The sequence below is a fragment of the Pieris brassicae genome, chromosome 6, assembly GCF_905147105.1.
Source record: "Pieris brassicae chromosome 6, ilPieBrab1.1, whole genome shotgun sequence".
Taxonomy (NCBI): domain Eukaryota; kingdom Metazoa; phylum Arthropoda; class Insecta; order Lepidoptera; family Pieridae; genus Pieris; species Pieris brassicae.
The window spans coordinates 7,901,191-7,926,318 of NC_059670.1; the positions used below are offsets into that span (position 1 = coordinate 7,901,191).

Here is a 25,128-nt window from a genome sequence, read left to right on the forward strand (position 1 = left end):
TTTTCCATGCTGCAGCATTATAATTAAACTTTTCTGCCATTACTGAAAATATTATAAATAAAGAGTTATTGGGACCAAGTCATAATAAGATGTATAATATTAAAATTGATCATTGAACATTGATCGACATTTGCAAGTGTCTTGCTCGCCTCGTACTTTATAATAATTGTGAGTCGCGGCTCACAGCTCACGACTTGTGAACTTGTGGACAGTTGGTGGGAGTGGAATTTTAGTTGTCGGTCTGTTTAGTGTTGTGGAGTTTAGACTGCGCTTAGTGCGTTGAACGTTGTGTTTAAGCGTGCTTTATTCTTTACGATACTCTTACTTCTAATATGTGCAAGGATAAATAAGATTAAAAATCCGAAGAATGTGCTCAGTGTTGTGTTAAATTAATTTAAACTATCGATATGGGTTCAAAAATTGAATACGTGGATTCGTCACATTTGTATGCCACAAATTACGTTCGTAATTCGAAAGCTATAGGTGTGCTTTGGGCAATATTCACGATTTGCTATGCGATTATCACCGTTGTGGCATTCGTGACGCCAGAATGGATTGGCGATCTTGAGACTGAATACCCTAGAAAGTTTGGATTGTGGCAGATTTGTAGAACAGACGAGGTCAGCGAGGATTGTAAAGGGAGGCTGGACGAATTTATGTCAATAAATGGATTTGTTTTCAAAGTGACTACAGTGCTAGTGGGCGTAGCGGTAGCACTCGCTTTGTTTACAATTTGTTCGTTGCTCCTGTTTTTCTTTTGTCAATCAACCACCGTGTTTCACATTTGTGGCTGGTTGCAGTTGTTATCAGGTCAGTAAACTCATAATTTTCCCTCACCTTTACAAAATATCTAAACACTTACATCAGCAATCTAATAACCCAAGCAAATTTGTATACGAGAACAATTTGTACATATATTTTAAATTGTACCTACATCATATTATAACTAATTAATTTCGCATCTTATTTTAAACAGACTGTTTAGCTCTACAATTAAATTACTACGCAATTACGAATTTTAGTCTTTACCTTCGTGTAATTAGAGGTTAACTTAAACGGTTATTAAATACAGATTAACACTAATTGCCTTCTTAATTCTTATTATAATTAACGGCTTTTAGATTATTGCTAACCTTAATATTAATTAATTTACTAATTGTTTTGATCCTAATACTTAAGCTATGGTTAGTGTTACAAGATAAGACAGTATTTACTGATATTGAAGAAGTGTTATAATATGATAATTGATTCATAAAATATAACTTTCCATAGGAAAAATATTGAACCGGTTGCAGTGAGCCGACAGGTGCAACATCCTGCGCAAACGCTTGCAAAAGTAATTCTTACCTGCTCTCTATATCCGTTACAATCTACCTATTGCTAGTCCTTTATTAACTGCAGGATATTAACGCTATTTTCTTATACTGAAGGTTTTTTGCGTTATTATTTTTAACATCGAGTCCGAAAATCGATAGTGAAAACTAAAATTGGAGACAGACCTGGATAATAACTTTCGTAAACATTTTCGTAAGATGTGCAATGTTTTGTAAAATAATTTAACTCACGTTATTTAGGTGTTACAAGTTATTCTATTAAAATAAAATAATTTTAGTAAGTTTTGCTACTGAGTGTCATAATAAATAGTTTCCGGTCATGGTCATGTCGGATTTCCGTCTTAGTTACGCTGAGGGGATTATACCTTACCTCGACGACTTACTAATAATAAAATCAACAAACTTATTCTATTAGATAGTCAGGGCGATTCCACTTTAAAATGTCGCTATTAAATTGGCATGTATATGCTATAGATACCTATGGATATGAAATAATTATCAGCCAATCTAAAACTGAAATTATATGTTATAAGTATTTTTCTTCATTTAAACAATCAAGTATATGTGTACACTTTTATGAAAAATATAAGCTCTAGCGTATTTAATTGAATAAACAACCTTTTTTAAATACTATACTATACTATTTTTATTATAAAAATAGTATTTATTTTCAACACACAAATATATACTATGATACTACTACTAGTATTCTATTTTTATGTATATCCTTTATGTCTAAGTTTCAGTCACAAACAATGGTGAATCCGGTTAGACGTACGACCCATGCACCGCTATATGACCGTAAAAACTGCGTGTACCACATCACTGTGTTAATTGAAATTACTTTTTCTTGTGTGCCGTATGTGACCCACCTAGATAATACCCCGTAATCTCTAATACACTTGCACAGATTTTTTTTAGTCGGTTCTAGATTCAATAAATGATTACTAAAATTTAATGAACTATGTACGTGATTTGTAGGAAAAAAAACTTCGAAATTACAAACTATTTTAATAGAGATTTTTAGCAATAAACAAATAAGCATTAACGACAGTCGTTGTTCGTTCACTTTCACATTAATTTAGATAAGATTCATCTTTGATTTCAATTTCACGGACTTGTTATTATTTGCAATGGTTCATTGCACCAAAACTGTTTCGAAATTATTACGAAATTACGTAGTTTCGTTTCTTCTTAGAATCTTTCAGTTTAATGTTTTTAAATATGATGTATAATCGTAGCAGGAGCAGTGTTGGCCAAGTGGCGTGTGTGACTCTCATCTCTGAGGTCGTAGGTTCGATCCCCGGCTGTGCATCAATGGATTTTCTTTCTATGTTTGCATTTAACATTAGCTCAAACGTTGGAGGAAAACATCGTGAGGAAACCGGCATGCCTTAGACCCAAAAAAGTCGACGGCGTGTGTGACGTGTGTGTGACGGCGGGCACAGAAGGCTCATCACCTACTTGCCTATTCGATTTACTAATGATCATGTAACAGATACAGAAATCTGAGGCTCAGACCTAAAATGGTTGTAGCGCCATTGATTTATTTTAATTTATAATCGTATAAGTAAAACTCAAATTTTCTCTTTCCCAATTGATTTGTCCTAGCATTTCTAAGCCCTATAGAATTTGTTTGCGTTTCCACTTAACGCTATTACGAGAATTATACTTTCTACGTAGTAGCCTCATTTGTAGTTTCAAGAAATTTACTCAGTAAAGAGGTAAAAAATCTTTTAGTATGGAAGTTATTTGTTATTTTTGTTATATTTTTAGTATATAACTTAAATACATGTATTTTATTTAATTTCTTAATTTAATCACGATATTTTATTGCAACTTCTATTCTATTAAAAAAGAACATATTATAAACAACTACAGATTTACTAGAACCACTTTTAATTAATACAATCCGGTTGCATTAGTCGAATTTAAGTGCATTTATACAATCAAGGTTATTACAAAACGATTAAATATCAGCAACTTTTAGTAGTTGCGACATATGATCGCCTTTTTCGAAAGAAGTTTATCCGATCACCGAAGATATCTTGTCAAGTGACTGGTTTTCATAAATATATTGAGGAAATACCTAATATAAGCAATTAGCGAGTACAATATTAAATGCCTTTAAGATAACGGTGACTTGATAACTGTACTTAAATTTTTCATTTATTGGTTCAGTTGTTATTTTAGCTAGCTTGGGGAGCTATTACTATACATTAACTTTATTGTATAAAATCTATTTGTTAAGCAAAAAATCAAAACACGTCCGGTTTAAGATATGTCAAATCCAAGTGAAAATTACAATCGATGTTTGACGTTGTAATTACATTATTTTGTAATCTTTTTATTTTATAAAAATCATAAAATGACCACATTAACAACTTTTCCTGAAGACGACAGATGCCCAAAAGTATGCAATGATATTGGAGCTTTTAAAAAAGCTGAAAAATCACCTGAACAGGTATTGGAGGAAATTAAAATCTCTGAACAAAAACAAGCTGATGTTGAACCTAAAGTCGAACAAACGTTTAGTTCAGCTCCCCAAAATCCCGTGGAGGAAATGAGGCCTCGTCCTTCTGGAGATGAATATCTACCTAATCTTAAACCTGGGACCGATGGTAAAGTAGACTGGACGCCACTTGGTGGAATGACTGGTACAAGACCTGGCGTCAACAAATACAGCATCAGCAGATATTCCCTCAGTGAATGGCGAAAACACAATGATACGGTCCTTGATCCTGAAATTATAACTGAATCAAACATTGTTGAATATAATGCCAAAACTTCTATGATGCAAGCATTTGGCAATATCGATAAACAACAGAGCGAAAACTGCAAACGATTGAAGCAGAAAGCGCGGGATATATTTAGATGGAAAGTCGAAGTTGAACGAGCATGTAAAGCTATAACAGAAGAAGTGGAAATGTTGGAAATAGAACGACAGCGCTTAAAGGGGGCTTCAAGAGTTTTAATGTTGCCTGAATCGATATCTAAAGAATGCTTAGATCTTCGTTCAAACAGATTTGAACCAGATCTGGTTGCTGATGCAGCTGAACAAGAATTAATCAAAGAAATGAACTTAGTAAGTGAAGTAAGGGCCACACTTAAAAACACATTAAATCAAATTGATGAACAATTAGCCGTCAATAAGGCTGCTAAACACAGAATCGAATTCGACTGGTGTGATAAAACGATGGCTTATAATACTGAAACTATTAACTTAAGCCTTAATCCTAAATCCAATACGATTTTGTTCAGACCTGGAGCTACTCGGTTTGGTGATTTTACTGCACCATTGGAATATTGGGAATTCTTTTGCAGAGAAAACGTTCAAAGCTGTGAAGCTGCAAGACAAAAGTCAACAGATCTTCGTGGAAGTCTTAATGCTATCCTCGTGAATGGTGGTAGGAAGCTTCGTACCCAAGCAGATAAGACAGACATTTCTATAGCCGAAACTGTAGCTATAACACAGGAACTGTGTACTAAATTAGAAGAAACTTTACTCTCTACGCTACAGAGATTAGCAGATACGGAATGTTTAATTGACTCTTTACATGACTCGATTAGAAAAATGGATGCAGCTATGAAATTAGCTCAAACACGACTAGATAACAGAAATAACTGGAGACCACATGGAGAGAATGTTAGAGACCAACCACACTTGGGCTTGATAGACGAAGTAAAAAAAATTCACGAGACGGTTACGTCACTTCTTGGTCAATTGAGGAACGCAGAGAGAGTCAGGAGAGATTTGATGAATAAACGGATCGTTTTAGAAAGAGAAATTGCGTCTAAAAGAAAAACTTTAAACATTGACAGAGATAGAATTGGAATTATAAGATCACATTATCCATCTGCCTCAGAATTGGCTGGATATTAAAAATACATGTTAATAAAAAATTACTACGTAATCCTCTTCAAATTCAAAATCTAAACGTTATGGGTCGTAAAGTGTATGTTATGTTGTCTAGTTTAGCAAATTAAAGCGGCAATTATGCTGAAATTACATGCAATTTGAAACGTTTTATTTGATATTGTGTAATTTTTATTTCCACTTCCTGCCATCTAAATACTGGTTGTAAGTGTAGATGTAAGATGCTCTTTGATATAGCAATGACTAAATTTTATCGCGATGCTTTCATAACATTAGGGCTTGTTAAATAGCAATCATTAAGTTATTTATGTGAAATCTAATTGCAACCTTTCACTCTTTTGTGTTTTCAAAGTAACATTTACGTAAGTGTTGATGCAAATGGAATTTTAAGATGATTAAACGGATTTAGACTTCAGATGTTGTAATGGATGTAATCCGCGTCATATTATGAAAATCAGATGCTGTAAAATATTCTAAAACAAGAAAAGCTATTCGTGTATTTTGTGTATGTTCAAGCAAGCTTACCTCTCCTTGCGTTGACCAATCTGGATGACCGGTGTCAAATGATTCGGATGTGTAGCAAATTGGACCCATAGAAAGGGGTTTGTAATCAGATGAATAGTTTATAGACATATACTTGTAGATACTAAGCTAAGTTCCTACCAGGGATGCATTCGATACCGATCCCGATATATCGTCGATATTTTAATTACCGAAACAAAGATACTTTTCAAATTTTGCGTTTTAAAATAAGTAATGTTAACGCGCATCTTGTTGGATTTAGTTCGTTGCAAACTAGTATTTCATTTCACTGTAGTATTTTTTCGATACCAAATTAAACAAAATACAGAATTACAAAAATCTTATCAATGTTAATTTTAATAACTGTTAGTTATTTATTTTATTTAAAATAATTATTACTCTTAATTTTAATAATTAAACCTTTAAACTTACTCAAAGTTTGTGACTGTTTATATTTAATAGTTAGTTATATATTTAATACAAATTAAAAACTTTAACCAAACTTGATATATTTTAGCTTAATTTAATTTTAATTCAATAAGTGTTGGTATCGGTATCGACGATATATCTGTGGGAGTATCGGCATCGGTATCGTATCGACAAAAAGGCGTATCGATACATCCCTAGTTCATATTTATATTATATATCCCCTTTATAATATATATAAACACACACGCACATAAATGCAGACATGTATATGTACAGTTACAAAAGATGATTTGTCTTAAATATAATCTTAAATTATTGTTTTGTATGTTATATCATCATTTGCTGATTTCTTAGTTCTAGATTTATTTAAATAGTAACAGTTTTACACCCACTAGTCCTTGGAATCTTCACGCTAAATATTAAGTTGCCGCAAAAACAATACATCATTAACGCAATCCCACGTACCTGGGAACTAAAAACAAAGAGTGACCTTTCTTTAACGTATAATTTGCTAACACCATTAGATACCGCTGTGGGATTGGATCAAAAACTTGCAAAGAAATAATGTAGAAAAGTATATAATCATTAAATTAGTTTAAATTATTCGATACTTAATGATAATGAGGGATATCAAATAGAAGAAAAAGGAAAAATTAATATTTATTCATATCACTAACATTATTTTCGATATACTTAACTTAAAGAAAAACCTTTTTTGTTTATTTTGAAGAGGGAATTAAAAATATTCATGTCTTGTCAGAGAATGTATTAATCAGGTGGCAGTTGAGTCGTCTGTTACTTTTTAGTAATTTTAATGGTAATTTTATTTTTTTATTAATATTTTTAAAATTCTTGTCGAAATGGCGAATCCTACTAAAACATGCCCACAAATCTGCCCTACTATGAATAAAGATGAAGAGAAAAAAGTGTACAAGGAAGCTGGAGGATCGAGAGGTGGTCAATTAACTAATGCCGCCCCCTATGTCCCTGGTATGATTATACCCCCGGAAATCAAAGTATATCCTCCTGGAGCACCACCGAGATATTTACCTCAACCTACTGATAGTACAAGTGGGGATATATTAGGCATGGGTCCAATTGCTCCCTGGGCTGCTGGCCACATTGATTGGACACCCCAAGCAGGGTCCACAGGTGTGCGGCCCGTCGTTGACAAATATTCAATAACGAGATATTCTACGGGTGAATGGAGGAAAACGAACGAATATACTCTTACACCTCGGGCCACAGATAAAGCAATAGCACTTGAGAAACAGACCAAGCAAGATATACATGATGCATTTAGTAATCTGGATAATAAATTGAATGATTCTAATAATAAACTTGATAAACGCGTGAAAGTCCTATCTCATTGGAAAAAGGAGGTTGAAAAAGCGCTTAATGCAATGACTGATGAAATAGATACTTTAGATGAAGATCGGGCTAAATTAAAGGGAGCATGCAGAATATTGATGATGCCTGAAGCAATTTCCAGGGAATGCTTGGAATTAAGAACTGGAAGATATGAACCGGATTTAGTAAGAGATGAAGCTGAACAAGAGTTGATTAAAGAAGTAGCTATCGTCGGAGAGGTGAGAAGAGTGTTTTTAAATACTTTGGCTAAAGTCGAGAAACAGATGGAGAGAAATAAAGCGGCGAAATCATCAATTGAGTTCGATTGGGGCGACAAAATGTCTAGTTTACAAGTCGACCGAAAAAATTTATCGCTCTCTCCAGAATCAAATTTAGTATTGTGGCATCCTGGCGTAGCTCGATGGCCTGAAAATGCAACCACTTTGGAATACTGGGAACATTTCTGTGCAGAAAGTATAAGGAACTGCGAAGAGGTCAGGAAAATGTCTGTTGATTTGCGAGGTGATCTCATGACTAATATTAAAATGGGTAGTCGAGATATGAAGCTACAGGCCGACAGAACAAACGCGGCTTTAGCAGAAACTGTTGCTGCAACCGAAGAGCTTTGCGAAAAATTACAAGAAAACCTGAAGGAAAATCTCCAAAAGATTGCAGATATTGAAAACCTTATTATTTATTTAAAAGATTCATTAAGAAAAGTGGATGAGAGGAACAAGTGTGTTATGTCTAGGTTATTCGCCAGGAATTACGAGCGACTGAATGTTGAAAATTGCAGGGACGAAGCGCAGTATGCTTTAATGGCTGAAGCTAAATTTATTAAGGAAACATCAGAGTCCTTGCAGGATAAAGTTCGTCAGGCTCAAACAGTGCGTTCGGAACTCATGAAATATAGAGGAGAACTAGAAAAGGACATCGCATGTAAAAGGAAGAGTCTTAACATTGATCAGGACAGGTTCGACAGGGTTCGCTCCCATATGCCTACACCTGAGGAATTCGCGGCTGGTTAACATTTAATAAAATATCGCAACAATGCCGAGTCATTACTTGATCACCTTCTGACATTTAGAATCAATAAATAAAAGGTTACGTTACATTAAAGATAGGGCTGAGAAAAAGTCTATTGGTAATCAGTACGCACCATTATCTCGTATCCCTATGTCGTTTACCCTCAAAAATCAATGTAATTAATTTAACTGATCTATCTTCAACACAGCGTAAATAGATTTTGGAAGAAACTGGCTAGTTTTAGTTAGGGCAATGTAATTTAGCCTTAAGCGTAAAATTTTCGTTTTGTAAGCGCATATTCAGGATTTCCAAGAGACATTTCAAAAATACATAATTAGACATAACTACTGCAACTATTCCCTATATAATTGAAAATATATAAAAACTACTTTGTATTTTTAAGCAATGCATTTTAAACTATTTTGTATGTGTAATGTCCAGAACCCATAGAAATGCGTCTAGTAACTGCGGGAGGGCTAATGTATGGATTTAGAATGAGTTGCATTGACAACCAATCTCTCGTGCACATAAATCCAATTAATTACTTATATACGATTATGCATATATTTACGTAAGTATATTTTAATAACAAATTCATTTAAAAAATGTCGACTATATAGAAAAACACAAAAGTGGTGAAATATAACGAGATTAATAAAGCAGAAATGCTAGAAATTGGTTAGTCTAAGGTTGACCTATTGACAAACGTAATGTGTTAACGACAGCAATATTTGTCTTAATAAATGTTACTAGAACTATAAAAAAACATATAATGATGGAGAGATACGTAACAAGCGACTCCGAGCGAAAGAGACCGTTGAATATTGTAACTCATTGTTATTATTTTTTTTTATTCTTCCATCGATTCGGACAATACGAGTGAGATAACAAGCGAAAGCTTCCAAGTTACCGTTATACTTTTATACTTCATATTGACGTAATGAAACAGATGATAGACAGATTCAGTTAAGTCCACAATAAAATAGACTCGATAAAAACTAGTGTGTAACAAATTGGACATTACAACACATATCTGGGCCATGTTACTCAACGACGTCTCAACGTTTCTATGATTTATTAAAAATGATTATTACCGAATATCGTGTTGGTTTGCAATAGAATCGTCATTTATTAATTCTTCATTGCGTAATATAAAATGATCAGGCAACAGAATTAGAAAGCCAATGCTTGGACTTGTCGCTAAGTAGCTCTTCCAGGCGAAGAAGGAAAACAAAAGATAAGTTCAAGCTTATTACGTGACGGTTATTAGCCTAAGAAATAGTGTTCAGTCATCATATCTGTTCATCAAGAAATTTTCTTTATGTATTTATTTATAAATAAGAAAACATAGCATCATAAAAAAGGCATGTAAAAAATACATAGTTTCAAAGTTTTTTTTTATAAAAGTATGAGTAGCATAACTTAAATAAAAAGAAAGCAATAACAGGCATGAAAATGTAAACACAGCAATTTGGAGTACAAACACAAAAGACAAAACAAATACAACAACGATTTTAAAAAGCGCTTAAAATCAGTAGAAGTACACTTCTGCAAAACTGAGTGTTATAGAAATTACACATTCTATGTATCGGGGCACGCAAACCGAATGTAAAAGATATAAATATTCCAAGGAGTTTCTCCGAGTTGTAAACAAACATATATATATATATATAATGGACAAATAAAAGCACATTTCAAATAACATATAATACATGTAATATTTCGTGCGTGACATGTTTTTGATCACGTGCCTCTATTTACATACGTTAATACATTTTTAAGATAATTGCATGATTGAAATAATTATGTTATCACGATACGTTTGTATATAATTTAGAACATGCACGTACTTATCTCTCAATTCTATCTCAATCAATGGAGACATGTATTAGAGGGTTTCAATTTCGACTTCAATGTTTCAAAACGCCATGCTCTTGCAAGTCAGTAAGTAACAGCACGGGACCAGCGTCACCTAGGTAATTCGTTTGTCAACATTATTTTTGTATAAATTATTTTTTATAGTAGTAATTTTATTTAAATTATATGTTAAGAAATCAATATAACAAAACGCGAATTTATTGATATTAATTATATATTCATAACGGTGAGTAATGTTCAATATGTGTAAATCGGAATGGCGAATATAATAACAAAAATAAAATTTATATTACCGAATACTGCATATGTCGAACTGAAGAGATTTTGTTTGTTTGGTACAGGAATTACTTCAAAAACAACATTCGTCCGTTATCATATTATGAGATTTGCCTACTTCAATAGATAAAAGCTTTTAGACATACCTATGCAGTTGCAACTTATATATAATTTACAATCATCATATATTCGTTGCTATTATTTTATACCGCTTCGAGTAAAGTATTAATTTCCGTAAATTTAATTTTAAGCAAGGTCACACAACCGGTATCTAGCTAAAACTGTTTACAAAAAAATTATGGACCGTGAAACAAAGATTTTAGTTAATATAATATGCATCAAATGAATACTTTACATTCATAATCATCTTCGTACGTTATTATTTAAAAAAATAATGCTAACAATATGTTGAATTTGTAAAAAAAAAAATTAGAGTTTCGGAGAGTTTATTAACAGTATTATACGTCCTTGATTTGACGTCATTAATGTCATTTAGAACCATTTAATTTTAACCGTTCATAAATGTGCATTGTGGTGCGGTATTAATAAATTATATTTTGATTTTATTATCGGAAATCCTCTTCTATCGCAAAATTACCTTTTTACAAACCGGAAGTAAACAAACTGTAGCAAACGCACCGTGACAGTTACATAAAGAAAAGGGAAACCGTAATAATCTATTTCTCATATAATTTGTCGTAAATACTGATTGTCTACACTACTCTAAACCGCTTTCTAGAAGAGAAACTGACTCTAAATATACATTACATTTTGTTACTTAGTGCATACTTATTTACTTTCTAATCCTTGATCCTACATATATATAAGAGAAAGTCCTGCATTTGTTTCCTTAATATGTTTTCTTCTATGCCTGACGCACGTCAACGTTATGGTCCTAAGGGTAAGATTCAGAAACGAGAATGACTATGATTTATTCTTCTTAAATTATGACTTATATGTCAAGTCAAATATATTTTTACATACAAGAGTCAGCGGAGAGCAAGTGTTTTGTCTCAACTCTTAATTCTACCCGTTGATTCGCATTTCTCATCACCACGGTACTTGCTATTTTTTCACAAAGCACGATACATCCGTTGAAGAAAGGTGCCGAATGGCCTTAGTGTGTAATGGCTTTGGTGTGGATACATTGAGAACCGCTTAGCTTTATGATCAAGAGTTCCAGTTGAATAACGTTAGTACAATAGAATTCAACGCAGTTCCACTTCTCCAGATTCTATTCTTTAATATGTCACATCTGTCCAAAAAAACATAGAGAAACTCTGTATGAAAATATCTTCAGTCCATCAGTAAAGAGATACAGTAGCAAACATTCATGTTGCACAGCAGAAAACATGGCTTCAACTGCCCCCTTTAAAATGTTTATATGTAGTATGCATACAGTCTTGCAACCATTAATTTGGGCAAGTCCACAAGTTCCCTTATAATTATGACGCGTTTATCATTTTCATCTTATCTTGATAAGTACCTGTAGCACTCTCACTCTGAGTTGCAATTGCATGAAAAATGCTATAAAATAGTTATTCCGTTTTTATTGAATACTTTGTAAAACTCATCGTATAGCTACAACATTATACACTATCATTGTCAACTAAAACGGTTGTATGATACGTTAATAGTATTAATGCTGTATTATCTAATACGAGAACAATAAACAGTTATTTAGGCAAAAAGTATGGGAAATGCATTGTGCATTGTCGATATACTGTTATGTCTCAGGGATGTATTAGATTGTTTAATGTTCACTTTAGATTATCCAAATAACATCTGTTGTTAAGATTTTTGATAGAAATACTTAGGTTTTATAGTAATACATAGTTCGATTTACGGCGGAACAATAATTGTTTCACAAGAAATTCCGGCTTCTTTAGAACCTAAATTTAAAGCAGTAGAGGTATATTGAAGATTGATCAAAATAATGGTGATCTTCCGATCTTGGTTACTACTTTTACAATATTTTGTATTTAAATTTAATATGGTAACAGAATGATTTTAGATTTTCTACAAGTTTTCTTTCTCTCAAATCACTTGGCAAACGAAAGTTATTATAAAATATGCTGGCAAAGCAATCAAATCGGCAAACAAGCTACACCAGATACAAGTTATTATAAACTCAATGTCACCGCAAACCGCGTATATCCGTGTATCACATTTCCTCAGAGAAACTTGCTTTTTGCTCCACAAGGACTTAATAACGACTTAATTCGCCTTCAACACTTCTAAACATAATGTACACTATGCACTGCAGTATACTATAGAAGTTCTAGTTTAGACTAAACTTTTTAATTGTTTATTGCGTAATGTCTGGTCAACGCGGGTGAAACCGCTGTTATTAAAACAAGTAACTTTGTTCTGTTCTATGATATTTCGTGGGAATATTCGATGTATGACACCTATATGCATTGTATCCCATGATTTTATCTGGCTTCGACACGCGGATTAAATGTATATTCAATTTTTCCAGCACTATGTATGGTTGGCGGTGTCGCTGTTTACCCTGCTGGATGGAATGAAGCAGCGGTTCAGGAGACTTGTGGACCCACTGCTGACCAATACAATATTGGTGAGATACGATTTTTTTAATAATCCAACCTAATCGATTCATAGAATATATAAAAAAGTCATACTTATTTATTAATAATTAAGCAACTCGGTCGTGAGAAGAGCCGAAAGAAGAGAGAATACGTCAAAAAGACTGACGTATAATATAAGATTACAATATTTTTCATTCGCTACTGGACCTAGATGTGATGTGGCCTTTATTGCTATACTAAACTAAAAATGCCGAAACTTATTTGAAACTAGTCAAAATCTATTATAACGACATCGAAGGGATTACTCATATTTGGTTATAAAAACCGATAGTAGTAAGAGCCGATGACGTTGTTAGTAAGTACCGAATACAATAGAATTCCGCCGGGACCATTGATTTTGGTCAATATAACCGGTATGTTGTTCTAAACAATATCATCGTAAACAATTTTGACGTTTAAAATCTTGTATTATGGAAGACACAGCAGTGTTAGCCAAGTGATCCCTGAGGTCATAAGATCTCCGTCTGTCCGCAATTGGATTTTCTGGACGAAACCCGGCATGTCTCTAATCCCACCGACCGAATGCCGACATGTGACAGTTGACTGATCACCTATCTATAAAATTATAATCATCAAAGTATTGTCTTTTGTTAAAATAGCTTTTGTATTTTAAGAAAGCGAATTAAAGCTATGTAAGCCGGGAAACTTCGTAAAATAATTAAAATTTAGAATTATGTAAATAATATTATATTATAAGTTTTTAATAATAATACATAGCTTTAATCCGTTGAAAAAGTGTTTTTCTTAATAATCATCAAAGTCATGCCACTGGAGTATTATTATTAGTTGTAGGACTAGACGTTCTCTGGAGGAAAAACAGTTGAGGCTAATGGTAAAATGTTTTCCAGGTCGCTGCCATATCCGATGGGCATATATCCTTGCGATTATCGGCTGCCTGGACGGAATTGTACTCGCTGCTCTGGCCTTCATACTTGCCACCAAACATGTACGACTGCAACCTGATACCAGCTACCCATCACCGTCACTGTATAAAGGTGACAACATACATACAAATACCTATATATCTAGTCCTATTCATGGACCTTGAAACATTAACTTTATGATACACATTAAAAATTGTTCGACAACTGATCCCTTGGTGTAAAATAACGAGTAAATAACAGAACCTAGAATGTTTTTTTTTGTTTAAAGCACTTTTATTATATTACGAAGTACGTTATACTACAAGCCTTTAAAAGCTACAATTTTTAAATCGTAGATTAAATCTGTTAGCATTCTATATTTAAATGTGTTGTGTGGTATTACATAAAACGTTCCAACCCGATTCCCATATCGGCTATGGGTTTGAAAATGAAACCACTAGTTTACGATAAATTATGACACGTGTAAATTATACATTACGAAGTCCATATAGGACGGGCATTTAAGCGTGTGATTCTCATGCGTTTGTAGGTTCGAACCTCGGCTCTGCACTAAAAGACTCCTGTCTATGTGCACATTTAACTCGCTGGTAATGCCATGCCATGAGTGAAAGATGTCAGGCAAAGTAGGCAGGCAAACGATTCTCATCACGAAACAGACACAGATATATCTGGTTTTCTTTTTATAAAAAAGGTTACGACTTAAAAATAAATAACGTGTCAATTGGACATATATAAAATGTTTTATCATATTCAAAGAATGTTTATGTACTTTAAGCGAACACGAAACCGCTCTTGTGATGACGCATTTTATAAATATGCAAAACTTGCTTTTGTTTGCAATTAATGCTGTCTTTTGTAAGTAAATGTGGTTATTTAGGAATTTACTGATTTGTAGTGACCATACTTATTATACTTAAGCATAACTTTTACGAGACGGGCTGCTAGGCTTTCACGCTTAAATCGTTCTATCAGAATTCTAAGAAAAGATACTAATTTTAGTGACTTAGGCTATACAAAAGATTTATAACGACTAATTTCTTTTAAAGTTTCATAAAATTGGGAATATTAAAAACATTATTACTATTAACTATATGAATTATTTTTTGCTAATATTACAGCAATATTGTAATCACAACATTTATTTTACCGCAGGACAGGTTACGCGTACACGCCATATGGCATCACTTTCTGTGTCATCCGCATACTGATGTAAATGTCCTACATACGTAGTTTTCAACAAGCTAAAAATTATTTTCAATTCCTTTCAACTATTTTCAAACCTTTTATATTCGTATTATACGAATTATTATCATAAAAATATAATCTTTGAATATGTGTTTACATTCACTAAACTATACTATACGTATTATATAGGCATATGCATGAAATGAAATAGTGATTTGAGTAACACGGATCCATAAAATATTGTAATTTAAGCCTTGTAAAGTTACTAAAAATATTTTACAGGAATACAAAGCTCTTCTTAAATAGATTTCTTAGATATTTTGTAGGATAGCGCCATCTATGCCTTATGGTGCCTTCGCAACTATTATTATTAGAGCGTTTTATAATATCATCTTGAGCAAGTCTTACTTGTCGTCAAGAGATGGCGCTACAGAACATTAATTTATAATTCCATAGTTAATACTTATTAATTATCGATTTAAAAAAATCGAAGGAAATGATCAGCATCATTATTTTTCATTAACATTATTCATTTGCAGGCGAAGTAAATAACGCATACGTGACTGACGCGGCATCTATGGCCGGTTCACGCAAATCACTAGCGCTGCAACCGGTGTTAATAATGCACCCACATGCGCCACTAGATGTCGACACCTACTCACATTATTCGGGACGGACTGCCCGCTCAAAACACGGAATATATGCAAACTCTATGCATAATTATTAATTTTTAAGACTTGCCGTTGTATAAAACATTCTTTTATAAGTAGAAATTAAATGTTAAATTAATAAATTTGGAGCTTACATCTTGTTCTAATGCCTATTTAAAAAAATGGTTTTTTTCTTGTTCTAATAGTAAAATTGTCGTTTTTGTGTCTAATATCAGAAACCCTAGAAAAAGAAATGAGGAATGTCCCATTCCTGCCAATATAGAATTATAATTGGGGTGGCACAAGCTGAAAATGTTTCTAATTTATTTTTATGCTTTTACATAATAACTTTAAAATAAGTTGTTTTATCTAACTTAGGTTTGAAATCAGTTTTAATTTTTATCAAAATTAAAATCCTGAAACGATTGTTTATTTGTGTAATTAAATGTAATTATCAAGTAAAGATTATTATTGATGTAAATAACTTAAAACAGAATATAGATTTAATGTTCTTAAAATTAAGTGTAAACACCATTATTAGTACAAAAATAAGTTTTTGTCTATTTTAGTTTAAAAACGATCGTAAATATAGTTAAAACGCCTTAAGTAAATATAGTTTTCTGTACAAATATATTGTTTTATTAAATTCATTTACGGTGACCCTCTGGCCTTGAAAGCACTTAAAATATTTTTTTTCCTTTTATCGCAAATTGTTAATGCTAAGTATGATTCTATGTATTTAATGTCCATACTGTTGTGTGTGTAAACCCGTTGTTTTCTTTACATGAAATTTTGGGCATTTCGTATTGAGCTAGTAAATGCATTTGCTTTCTCCTCCGATCTGTCAATCCATGTCGCCCAGGGTCTCCGATAAGTACCTGAAATAATTTGCAGTTGATTAATGCTTCGTTTGTAAGACAGACCGTCGCATTTTGTAATGTTTTCTGTTTTGTATTTTATATTGTGCCATAAAATAATAATAAATAAAGTTAGAAAAAAAAAATGCAAAAAGCCAACATCACGTGGTGTTCCCAGGCGGTCACCCATCCAAGTACTGACCACGCCCGACGTTGCTTAAGTTCGGTGATCGGACGAGAACCGGTGTATTCAACGTGGTATGGACGTTGGCGATAGGTATGTCTGAATAATTTATTACGTTGTGCGATGTTCTGACATTTTCATACAAGCTTTTAACACAATATACCGTTCGTCCAAACCTGATCGCATGTACAAAAGCTCATTATTGCTATTGGAAATCACTGTATGGGCTCAGGTCTGCGCTGCGTATGGACAAAATAAAATATATTCTAAGTGTCTTTCCATAAATTTAATTTAATAAAGTACCTATACAAAATTATATTAATATTATCTACGTACAAAACCATTTAAACCGTATAGTTTTGGACGAATCTGGGTCATCATTATAATTAGGTTTAACGTATAAACCAGCTTTGCTTACAACAACTTCTAATCTGTGTAAATAAACGGCATGGTTAAGAGGAAAAAACTTTCGTTAAGCACGTTGTTAGACTTTGCTTTTATTTGCAAACTTTTGACACGCGACCTCACGTGACCTTGTGAATCACGTTGCACGTGTCAAAATTATTTAATGATAAGCTTAGGCTAAGCAATGTACTTCAAAACGAAATTTTCATTTTTTAATATGACATGCGCGCTATTTTGCTAAATGCCATGTGAAATCGATCATTTTGTGTAAAAATGTATTAATTAAAACGCTTCAACTTTAATTTACCTAAATACATTGGGAATAAATATAATACAGAATTTGTTCCTGCATGTTGCCTAGGCTGTACATTTTGGCTCACTTAGGCTTTCATACGCGTGGCGATTTCCTAAATCATGTGAGTTACGCCCCGAGTGTATAGCCAGACGTAGGCAGTAGGCACTCACTTCTACCGTTAGATTGCATTTTTTCGTTACATAGTTATTAACATTTCATTATTTCGCTAGCGAACGCGAGTGGTTAATATAGAGTAAAACTAAAAACTTCTATTATTTAAAGCACTCCGATAACCCAGGAAACGTACAGAATTTTTCATAAATTGTATATTTTAGTGTGCTTACCATTTTTTTCTTCGACAATTTGATTAACCAATCAAATAAGAGATTTGCAAAGTCCTCATCATAAAACATATCTCCAATGAAAATCGCGTCAAATTCATTACAATCATCCCCAATAAGGTTGACACAGCTTGTTTCTACTTGAAGGTCGTTTAAATCCGCATTTAATTTAGTAGCATATAAGGCACCTGAAACATATTGATAATTTAAGCATGAAGTATATCAGGGGATGTAGCTCAGTGGTAGAGCGTTCGCTTTGCATGTGAAAGGCCCCGGGTTCGATCCCCGGCATCTCCAGTTTTTGTCATTTTATTTATTTTTAATTACATAATTAACTTTTATTTTAAATTGATTTCAATATACATAAATTATGATATTACATGAAAATTATTTTAGTTACACGATATCTAATTTGTTTCAGTGTTGTTAGTAGGATAACCATGACATCAATTAAATTAAGGTCACTTACAAAAATCTATGTCATTTGCTACGACAAGTTTTGCATTGACTTTTGCCGCTGCCAATGCGCCAGCACCGCAACCACAACCAACATCTAATATTTTGCAGTTATTTACTGAATCTGCGTTATCTAAGATATATCTGTAACAAAAAATATATTGTGTCCTAAAAATACATCATAATATGTGGGGCTAGTTTTACAAATAGTTTGACGGTTGTCAAGGACAACGTACGCATTAGATGGCGCTTATTTCAATTTATTTATTTTATGTTCTGTATTTTAGAATTTAGGACGAAAAAACTCAAAGATTTGACAGTTAAAAGGTATGTAAAAACAATATTTTCTATGGAAAACTCATAAGCGTGGAGGTGTTTGGGACTAAGAATACGTAAAGTTACGAATACTTTGTTCAAACGTACGTTTCTATCTATCTTATATTATTTTAATTTGTATAGATGTTTGTTTGTACGGTTCCTTTGTTTATTAAAATATTATAGTTATTATGTACAAAATCACCAAATATTTTATACCGGTTGTTGCCAACGTCCATACCACGTTGAATACACCGGTTCTCGTCCGATCACCGAAGTTAAGCAACGTCGGGCGTGGTCAGTACTTGGATGGGTGACCGCCTGGGAACACCACGTGATGTTGGCTTTTTGCATTTCCTTTATAATTTTTTATCGTTAACTCATTTTAAAACTATTTAGGCCTCTGAAGTTTATACTATATATATAATATTACAAACTTAACCTTAACAAAATATTACAAAATTAACCTCATGAATGTCTTGATTTTTCAGGCCTATGTCACTTCAGAGTTTAGAAGAACTCTTTTTTGTATGATTTAATAATATATCTAAAATGTGCATATTATTATAAAAAACAAAAATATATTTTAAAATCAGATATTTAAAATACATTATTATGTTTTAAATTCTTCATAATAAAAAACTTGTATTTATCTAAAGTTACTAATAACTTTAAAATAATTGCTTACACAAATTTATACCTACTCAACGAATCACGCTTTGTTGGATTTGTATTTTCGCACGGTACAAATTGAACGTTTTTTACACGTGCAGCATGATGGGTCGCGTGCCTCAAAGTTTTAAGTAAAAAGGTTTAGGAGCAAAAACGTTTCACAAGGTTTTCTGTATTGGTTCGGTTACTTCAGTAATGCCTTTTTTGTCCTCGAAGTTTTTCCGAAGTATAACGCGTTTGCCTAGCCGAGATGTCTACATAGAAGAGTATGATTTCTAAGATGTTTACAGTGTACATGTGTGGTGTCTGTGTGAGTTTAATCAGTTTTTCATAGTAACAATTTTTCTTATTACAATAGTTTTACGAGAACATCTTTGTAGATATTACGACTGTTGAAATAATGTAAACGACATCCTTAATATTTTCAGAATTTAAATAAATTGATAGATAAAATAAGATTATACAGAATATAAACAAATATTTTAACAGAGCTTTCGCCAACGTCCATACCACGTTGAATACACCGGTTCTCGTCCGATCACCGAAGTTAAGCAACGTCGGGCGTGGTCAGTACTTGGATGGGTGACCGCCTGGGAACACCACGTGATGTTGGCTTTTTATTTTCTTTCGATACATCACTGTTGTTATGAAAGTACTTACATAATTATCGATAATTCTATTTATATATTTTATATATATATAAAATAAAATACAAATGTGACAAAGATAATTTTAGTAATTGAAAATATGAGTTTAATAATACAACCGTTGTTAAACAACCTGTCAAGCAACCTTGCATTGTTGTTTACAATTATTATTGGTTTCTTTTGCTTTGTCATATTCCTTTACTATTTATGTATTTACATTGTATATTTGGGTATTCTTGGCGGAATTATGTGACTTTTTCGATACAAAGAGTCCCCTCTGGAGTAGTTATTGGGTTCCCTCGGTTGGATATTGCGGGCTACTCGATTGTGAAGAAGTTAAATGATTCAGGTTAGCGCTGCTTCTTAAGTTCTCACGTAAATTTCACACGTGTCTATCCTTTTTTTAACATATATATTTACATAAGTATTTAATTTACTCATTTTAAAATATGTAATGTATGATAGAATAAATAAAATGAAAAAATAAGAGTCTTAAATGACATAGAGTTACGTTAATTACCATACCTGTGTAAAGTGAAACTTCAGAAACTTTAGTTTAAACCATATAAGATCCTATAATACCAATATAAAAAATGATAATTTTTTACTAGCGGTGAGTCATACAACTTTCCCGGAAACAAAGTAAGAGGGTTTGTTTCCATGAAATATTCTGGAGGCCTTATTTCACAGCGAAAGCCTTCGTGACTCATCAGGGGGTGGACCACCCCCTTCTGAAAATGCTGCCTTTTCTAAGTGGGTGGTGATTAAAAGCTTATACTGAAGACGTTGGTTCTACACATCGTTTTATACATAAAATAGTTTCGTGCTGTTTTAGTTATTTAAAAATTACAACATGGCTGCCTATTTCTGATGGAAACCGTTTTGCCTAGATCAAATAATGCTTTTCACGGTTCTCCCACTCATTATTGAAACCAGCAACAGTTTGTGTTAATTGTCACTTTCTGATAGAATACTATCTCACGCAGCAACACTGCTACATATTTAATTCACAATAGTAAATTTTTATGTGCAAAGAAATATATATATACTATATAGATTGATTAATTATAGAAAAACCGGACAATGAATAATTATCATGTCATAATTGTTGTCTAATCTCTCACAGTATAAAGGAATCTTGCCATTAAATCTCCTTCCCCTTGGCTGCATTACATGGCTGTAACATAGCAATAACGTTTTTATATGAAATTTCAATACTTCTCTCAATATTCGTACATACGCTATCGGGGAGTTTTTAACCACAGAATTCAATCAAAGTCGAAACGACATACGAACTAAACGAATATACATTTATCTATTATAGATAATCATCATATTATCACTGATTACTAAATTAAAATCAAATAACGATAAATAGTTTAATGCTTTGTCACGCTGACAATAATAGGACCGAATTTATTTCATATTTTAGCAATCTCTATTATGATAGTCATTCACTATCGTAAAAATTCTGACCAATTACTTTCGACGTTCCATATGGCTTTCAGCGTGTGCAACTGTCCATACTATATGAACTTTGTTTAATATACATAAATAATTTATAAAATCAATAATCAATTTAAATTAGAAGCCTTACTTATAAAATCTTCTAATTATTTGTTAAAAACTCAGAAATGACTTGTTGCCTAAATGAGTAAACAGCGTAAGGCTGGCAACGAACACGCGAGGCTTTTGGCGTGTGAATGTTCCTGGGTGAGTTCTAGTGGCAATAACTTCAGATTTGCCTTCTATTTTATATAAAACAAATTATAGTTTAAGCACTATTTCCTGGTTAAAACAGGAACCAATAAAATTGCGAGTAGTATTATATATGTTAAATAAATAAATAACTAAGTAACAAGCAGTTACTTAGTTATTTATTTATTTATGACCGCACCAACAAGGCCAATCATAAGAAAAAAGAAAAAAAACAAACAAACTGTTACTAATACATCGTAAAATCAATTACAAAATATTATAAATTATCAATTTAAAACTCATAATTACTATAATAATTTGAGTTCGATAAGTGGAAGCAGATAAGTCGTTTTTTTTTGTTTCGTTAATCATAACCTATGTTCATATATCTTTATATTAATTTGGTCAATTATTTATGTTAAGAATTATTCAAGATACTAAACATATATGTGTTATATATAATAAGCAACTATAATGTATGTAGTGCTCTGGTAAATCTTTCCGATAAGAGTCCTTTGAATTTGAATAATTTCACACGCGTGACTCATACTAAAATTCTTCAGGATGATTCATAATCCTCTATCTCTTTTTAACTTCAGAGATCCTTTCTCGTCCTACTTGTCTCACTCGCACTCCAATATCTTAAGGTTACTTCTACAAATACATTTTATTGTAGTTGCCCAACCCTATACTTGAAACTGGCATAAAGTAAAATTATTGCCATAATATATTTAAATATATTATGGCAATAATTTAATAAAATATATATATACATATATATTTTATTAGAATTAAAATGCATCTACAAATTTGTCGTAAATGGGTTTAAGTTTTTTGTGTTTGATATTATTTATTTTAGATGAGTTTTTGACTTGATCGAATTAAGATAACATTTTTGGACAAGTGGCCGCTAGGGAATTTCAGATAGAAAAGCCCTAGAAAATACGATTGTCAAAATTATTGTGCTTATCCATGGTCTAAAATAATCCAATAAAATGGAATGTAACGTGATAATTGAGAGACAAATGACATGTTGATGATTAAAAGACTTCTATAAAAATATCGAAAAAAATAATGTGTTTAAACAAAAAATTGGATTGAAATTTGTAATTGCTCTAAAAAAAAATTTTTTTCTTTTAAGCCGGGAATACCACATTGGCACATTTGACTTTATATTACAGATTCCTAATGTTTTCCTTATAAACTTGCGTAGACTAAATATTAATATTCACATCACATGTAAATACGAATAGGTTATAAGACATTACAGTCAATATAAATTCTAGGTTTTTACTTATGATTGCGGACTAAACATTATGAAATAATGATGTATGATAATAAGAATAATATGAAAGTAAAACTGGAAAGTTGTATAATTACTATATAAAGAAATCACTTCAAACAAATTGTTCCCAGAGGTTAAGGTAACATTTATAGGTGAGAAAGAGACACGCATGTGACAAAATGACCGGTTCCCAGAATATAGTTAGTTTATATTTATTCTTCCTTAAACTATAAATACCTTGCAATCGCCTGCCCTCCAGGCCAGTAAAAGCCCCAGAAGGGATCTTTAAATGGTGATTGATCAGCTGGTGCTGACCAAAGAGAACAATCTGCAGTAACCAACCGTAGCACAAGCTCTGGTGTAAGATGACTTCGAGTAGGTTTTGTGTGCTTAAGGAAGAGGGATGTGAACTCTTTAAGTAGAATCTGAAAAATGGTGAATCATAATAATTAAGATTCTGAGCAGGTAAAAGTGAAGAAACGGATACAGAAATCTGACGCCAAGTTTGTAGAGCTACGGGGTTTTTATGGATTAGGTTGGGTTGTCTTTCATAATATTTATGCAAAATAGTATTTACTGAAATTGATTTAGTAATCACAATATATGTAAATCTATAAAAAAATATCTTTGCCGTTTCTATTTAGTCAATTGTGTAATAATGATGTGCCTAAAGGAAAATTAAATATAAAGACTGTCAACACGTTAAATAAAGATAATTTATAAATTTTCCTTTATCACTTACACTATTTCTTATAGTAGTTTATTTTTAAGACGTACAAGTATGGAATTATATATATCGGCTAAAGATTTTGCATATTATAGTATGGTGAAGTAAGCCACCACTTCCAATTAGACTACAGAAACCTTAAGTCTAAAAAAATATTTATACCGGCCCAGTGATTTTACTAAAGAATTAATAAAGATTGTGACCTAGTTTCACTTGATTGTGATTGGTCAAATTGAACATCGTACCGGTCTATGAGTCACACAATCACAATCCTGGTTACTTCTATTAAATAACCATAAACATAAATTTTAAAAAATCAAGGAAAGAATACTGGCAGACAATTTGCATGAAACGTAAAACGCTTGAGGAAAACGTATGTTTAATATGTAAGTATGACGTCAATTATCGTTAACAACCAATAAAATGAACTGATATCAAACGAAACAGATTTAAATTAAAAACTAACTGCTTTAAAGTACACTTTAAAGCAGTTTCACGTAACCATAGGCTAGTATAATTCTTCAATAACATTTTCCTTTAGTTTTTAATAAATTATATTACACAAAATTTATCGTTATGTGTATAGAAGTAACAGCCATTACGGATAGGAGATAAGCATTTGTTGTACATTTAAATATAATATAAAATTACGCAAGTAGATATGATTCAGAAATTGAAGTAAGTATCCTTGGACACTACGGCCTCCATTGCCAAAAGAGTGTAGCCACATCATACACCACTCTTATGCTTCTGTCAATGTTATGCTGTTGAGTACAGACTTTTGGGCCGTGGAGTTCAAGTGCATAGGCTCATATTAATGATTTAAGTTGGCGCCTTATAGCTTTCCTCGCTCAACGAATAAGTATCGCTATACAGAAAGGAAATGCTGCCAGCAATAAAGGTAGCACGCACTGCCACAGGGACTAAAGTTTTTAAATTTGTTTTAATTTTATAATTTATTTATTATTACAATAGGTACTATCTAGATTAATAATAGTGTTTATCTAAGTTAATAATAGTGTTAATGTTTAATAGATACGTATTCGAGAATTTGCTTGCGTAAATTGGCTGACGTAGACGCAACTGCAAAATTGCGATTTCAAAATTCTACTTGTAATTACGAGTAGAATCTTCTATTTTGTATGTCTTGAGAACTTGAATTTTTTTCTGGAGTCTATTGTATATGTTCCACTGATTCGAACTAAATGTAAAAAAGTAGGTAT

The 25,128-nt window shown here is 32.4% G+C and overlaps 4 protein-coding genes and 4 non-coding genes across 8 annotated transcripts; 6 read left to right on the forward strand and 2 right to left on the reverse strand.

The window, feature by feature from the left end:
* The first annotated feature begins 182 nt into the window (after nt 1-182).
* Nucleotides 183-16,452, forward strand: LOC123710744 (LHFPL tetraspan subfamily member 3 protein). Its single transcript, XM_045662888.1, has 4 exons — nt 183-810; nt 13,175-13,273; nt 14,153-14,299; nt 15,913-16,452. Exons 1-4 carry the CDS (start codon nt 408-410, stop codon nt 16,098-16,100), a joined length of 837 nt encoding a protein of 278 aa, XP_045518844.1. The 5' UTR covers nt 183-407; the 3' UTR covers nt 16,101-16,452.
* LOC123710742 (tektin-4-like) lies at nt 3,642-5,350 on the forward strand. Its single transcript, XM_045662887.1, has one exon. It carries the CDS (start codon nt 3,703-3,705, stop codon nt 5,215-5,217), a length of 1,515 nt encoding a protein of 504 aa, XP_045518843.1. The 5' UTR covers nt 3,642-3,702; the 3' UTR covers nt 5,218-5,350.
* LOC123710741 (tektin-2-like) lies at nt 6,934-8,563 on the forward strand. Its single transcript, XM_045662886.1, has one exon. The coding sequence runs from the start codon at nt 7,023-7,025 to the stop codon at nt 8,538-8,540; it is 1,518 nt and encodes a 505-aa protein (XP_045518842.1). The 5' UTR covers nt 6,934-7,022; the 3' UTR covers nt 8,541-8,563.
* A 138-nt stretch (nt 16,453-16,590) lies between the features above and the next one.
* LOC123710616 (electron transfer flavoprotein beta subunit lysine methyltransferase-like) lies at nt 16,591-24,504 on the reverse strand. The gene is made up of 5 exons (XM_045662635.1): nt 24,499-24,504; nt 23,416-23,603; nt 18,575-18,705; nt 18,109-18,293; nt 16,591-16,901 (listed from the first exon to the last, which is right to left on the reverse strand). The coding sequence occupies exons 1-5, from the start codon at nt 24,502-24,504 to the stop codon at nt 16,755-16,757; spliced, it is 657 nt and encodes a 218-aa protein (XP_045518591.1). The 3' UTR covers nt 16,591-16,754.
* LOC123711504 lies at nt 17,034-17,152 on the reverse strand. Its single transcript, XR_006753965.1, has one exon. It is a non-coding gene; the product is annotated as a 5S ribosomal RNA (ribosomal RNA).
* On the forward strand, nt 18,331-18,402 carry Trnaa-ugc. The gene has a single exon. It is a non-coding gene; the product is annotated as a tRNA-Ala (tRNA).
* LOC123711503 lies at nt 19,104-19,222 on the forward strand. Its single transcript, XR_006753964.1, has one exon. It is a non-coding gene; the product is annotated as a 5S ribosomal RNA (ribosomal RNA).
* Nucleotides 20,045-20,163, forward strand: LOC123711508. The gene has a single exon (XR_006753969.1). It is a non-coding gene; the product is annotated as a 5S ribosomal RNA (ribosomal RNA).
* Nucleotides 24,505-25,128: the final 624 nt, after the last annotated feature.

Excerpts from the sequence above, each read along its gene's own strand:
- LOC123710744 (XM_045662888.1), top strand. The coding sequence starts at position 408 with ATGGGTTCAAAAATTGAATACGTGGATTCGTCACATTTGTATGCCACA. Across the intron at positions 811-13,174 it reads CTGGTTGCAGTTGTTATCAG|CACTATGTATGGTTGGCGGT; the intron begins GTCAGTAAACTC and ends CAATTTTTCCAG. Across the intron at positions 14,300-15,912 it reads ATCACCGTCACTGTATAAAG|GCGAAGTAAATAACGCATAC; the intron begins GTGACAACATAC and ends ATTCATTTGCAG.
- LOC123710742 (XM_045662887.1), top strand. The coding sequence starts at position 3,703 with ATGACCACATTAACAACTTTTCCTGAAGACGACAGATGCCCAAAAGTA.
- LOC123710741 (XM_045662886.1), top strand. The coding sequence starts at position 7,023 with ATGGCGAATCCTACTAAAACATGCCCACAAATCTGCCCTACTATGAAT.
- LOC123710616 (XM_045662635.1), bottom strand. Across the intron at positions 18,706-23,415 it reads GGAGGGCAGGCGATTGCAAG|ATATATCTTAGATAACGCAG; the intron begins GTATTTATAGTT and ends TTTTTGTTACAG. Across the intron at positions 16,902-18,108 it reads AATTGTCGAAGAAAAAAATG|GTACTTATCGGAGACCCTGG; the intron begins GTAAGCACACTA and ends AAATTATTTCAG.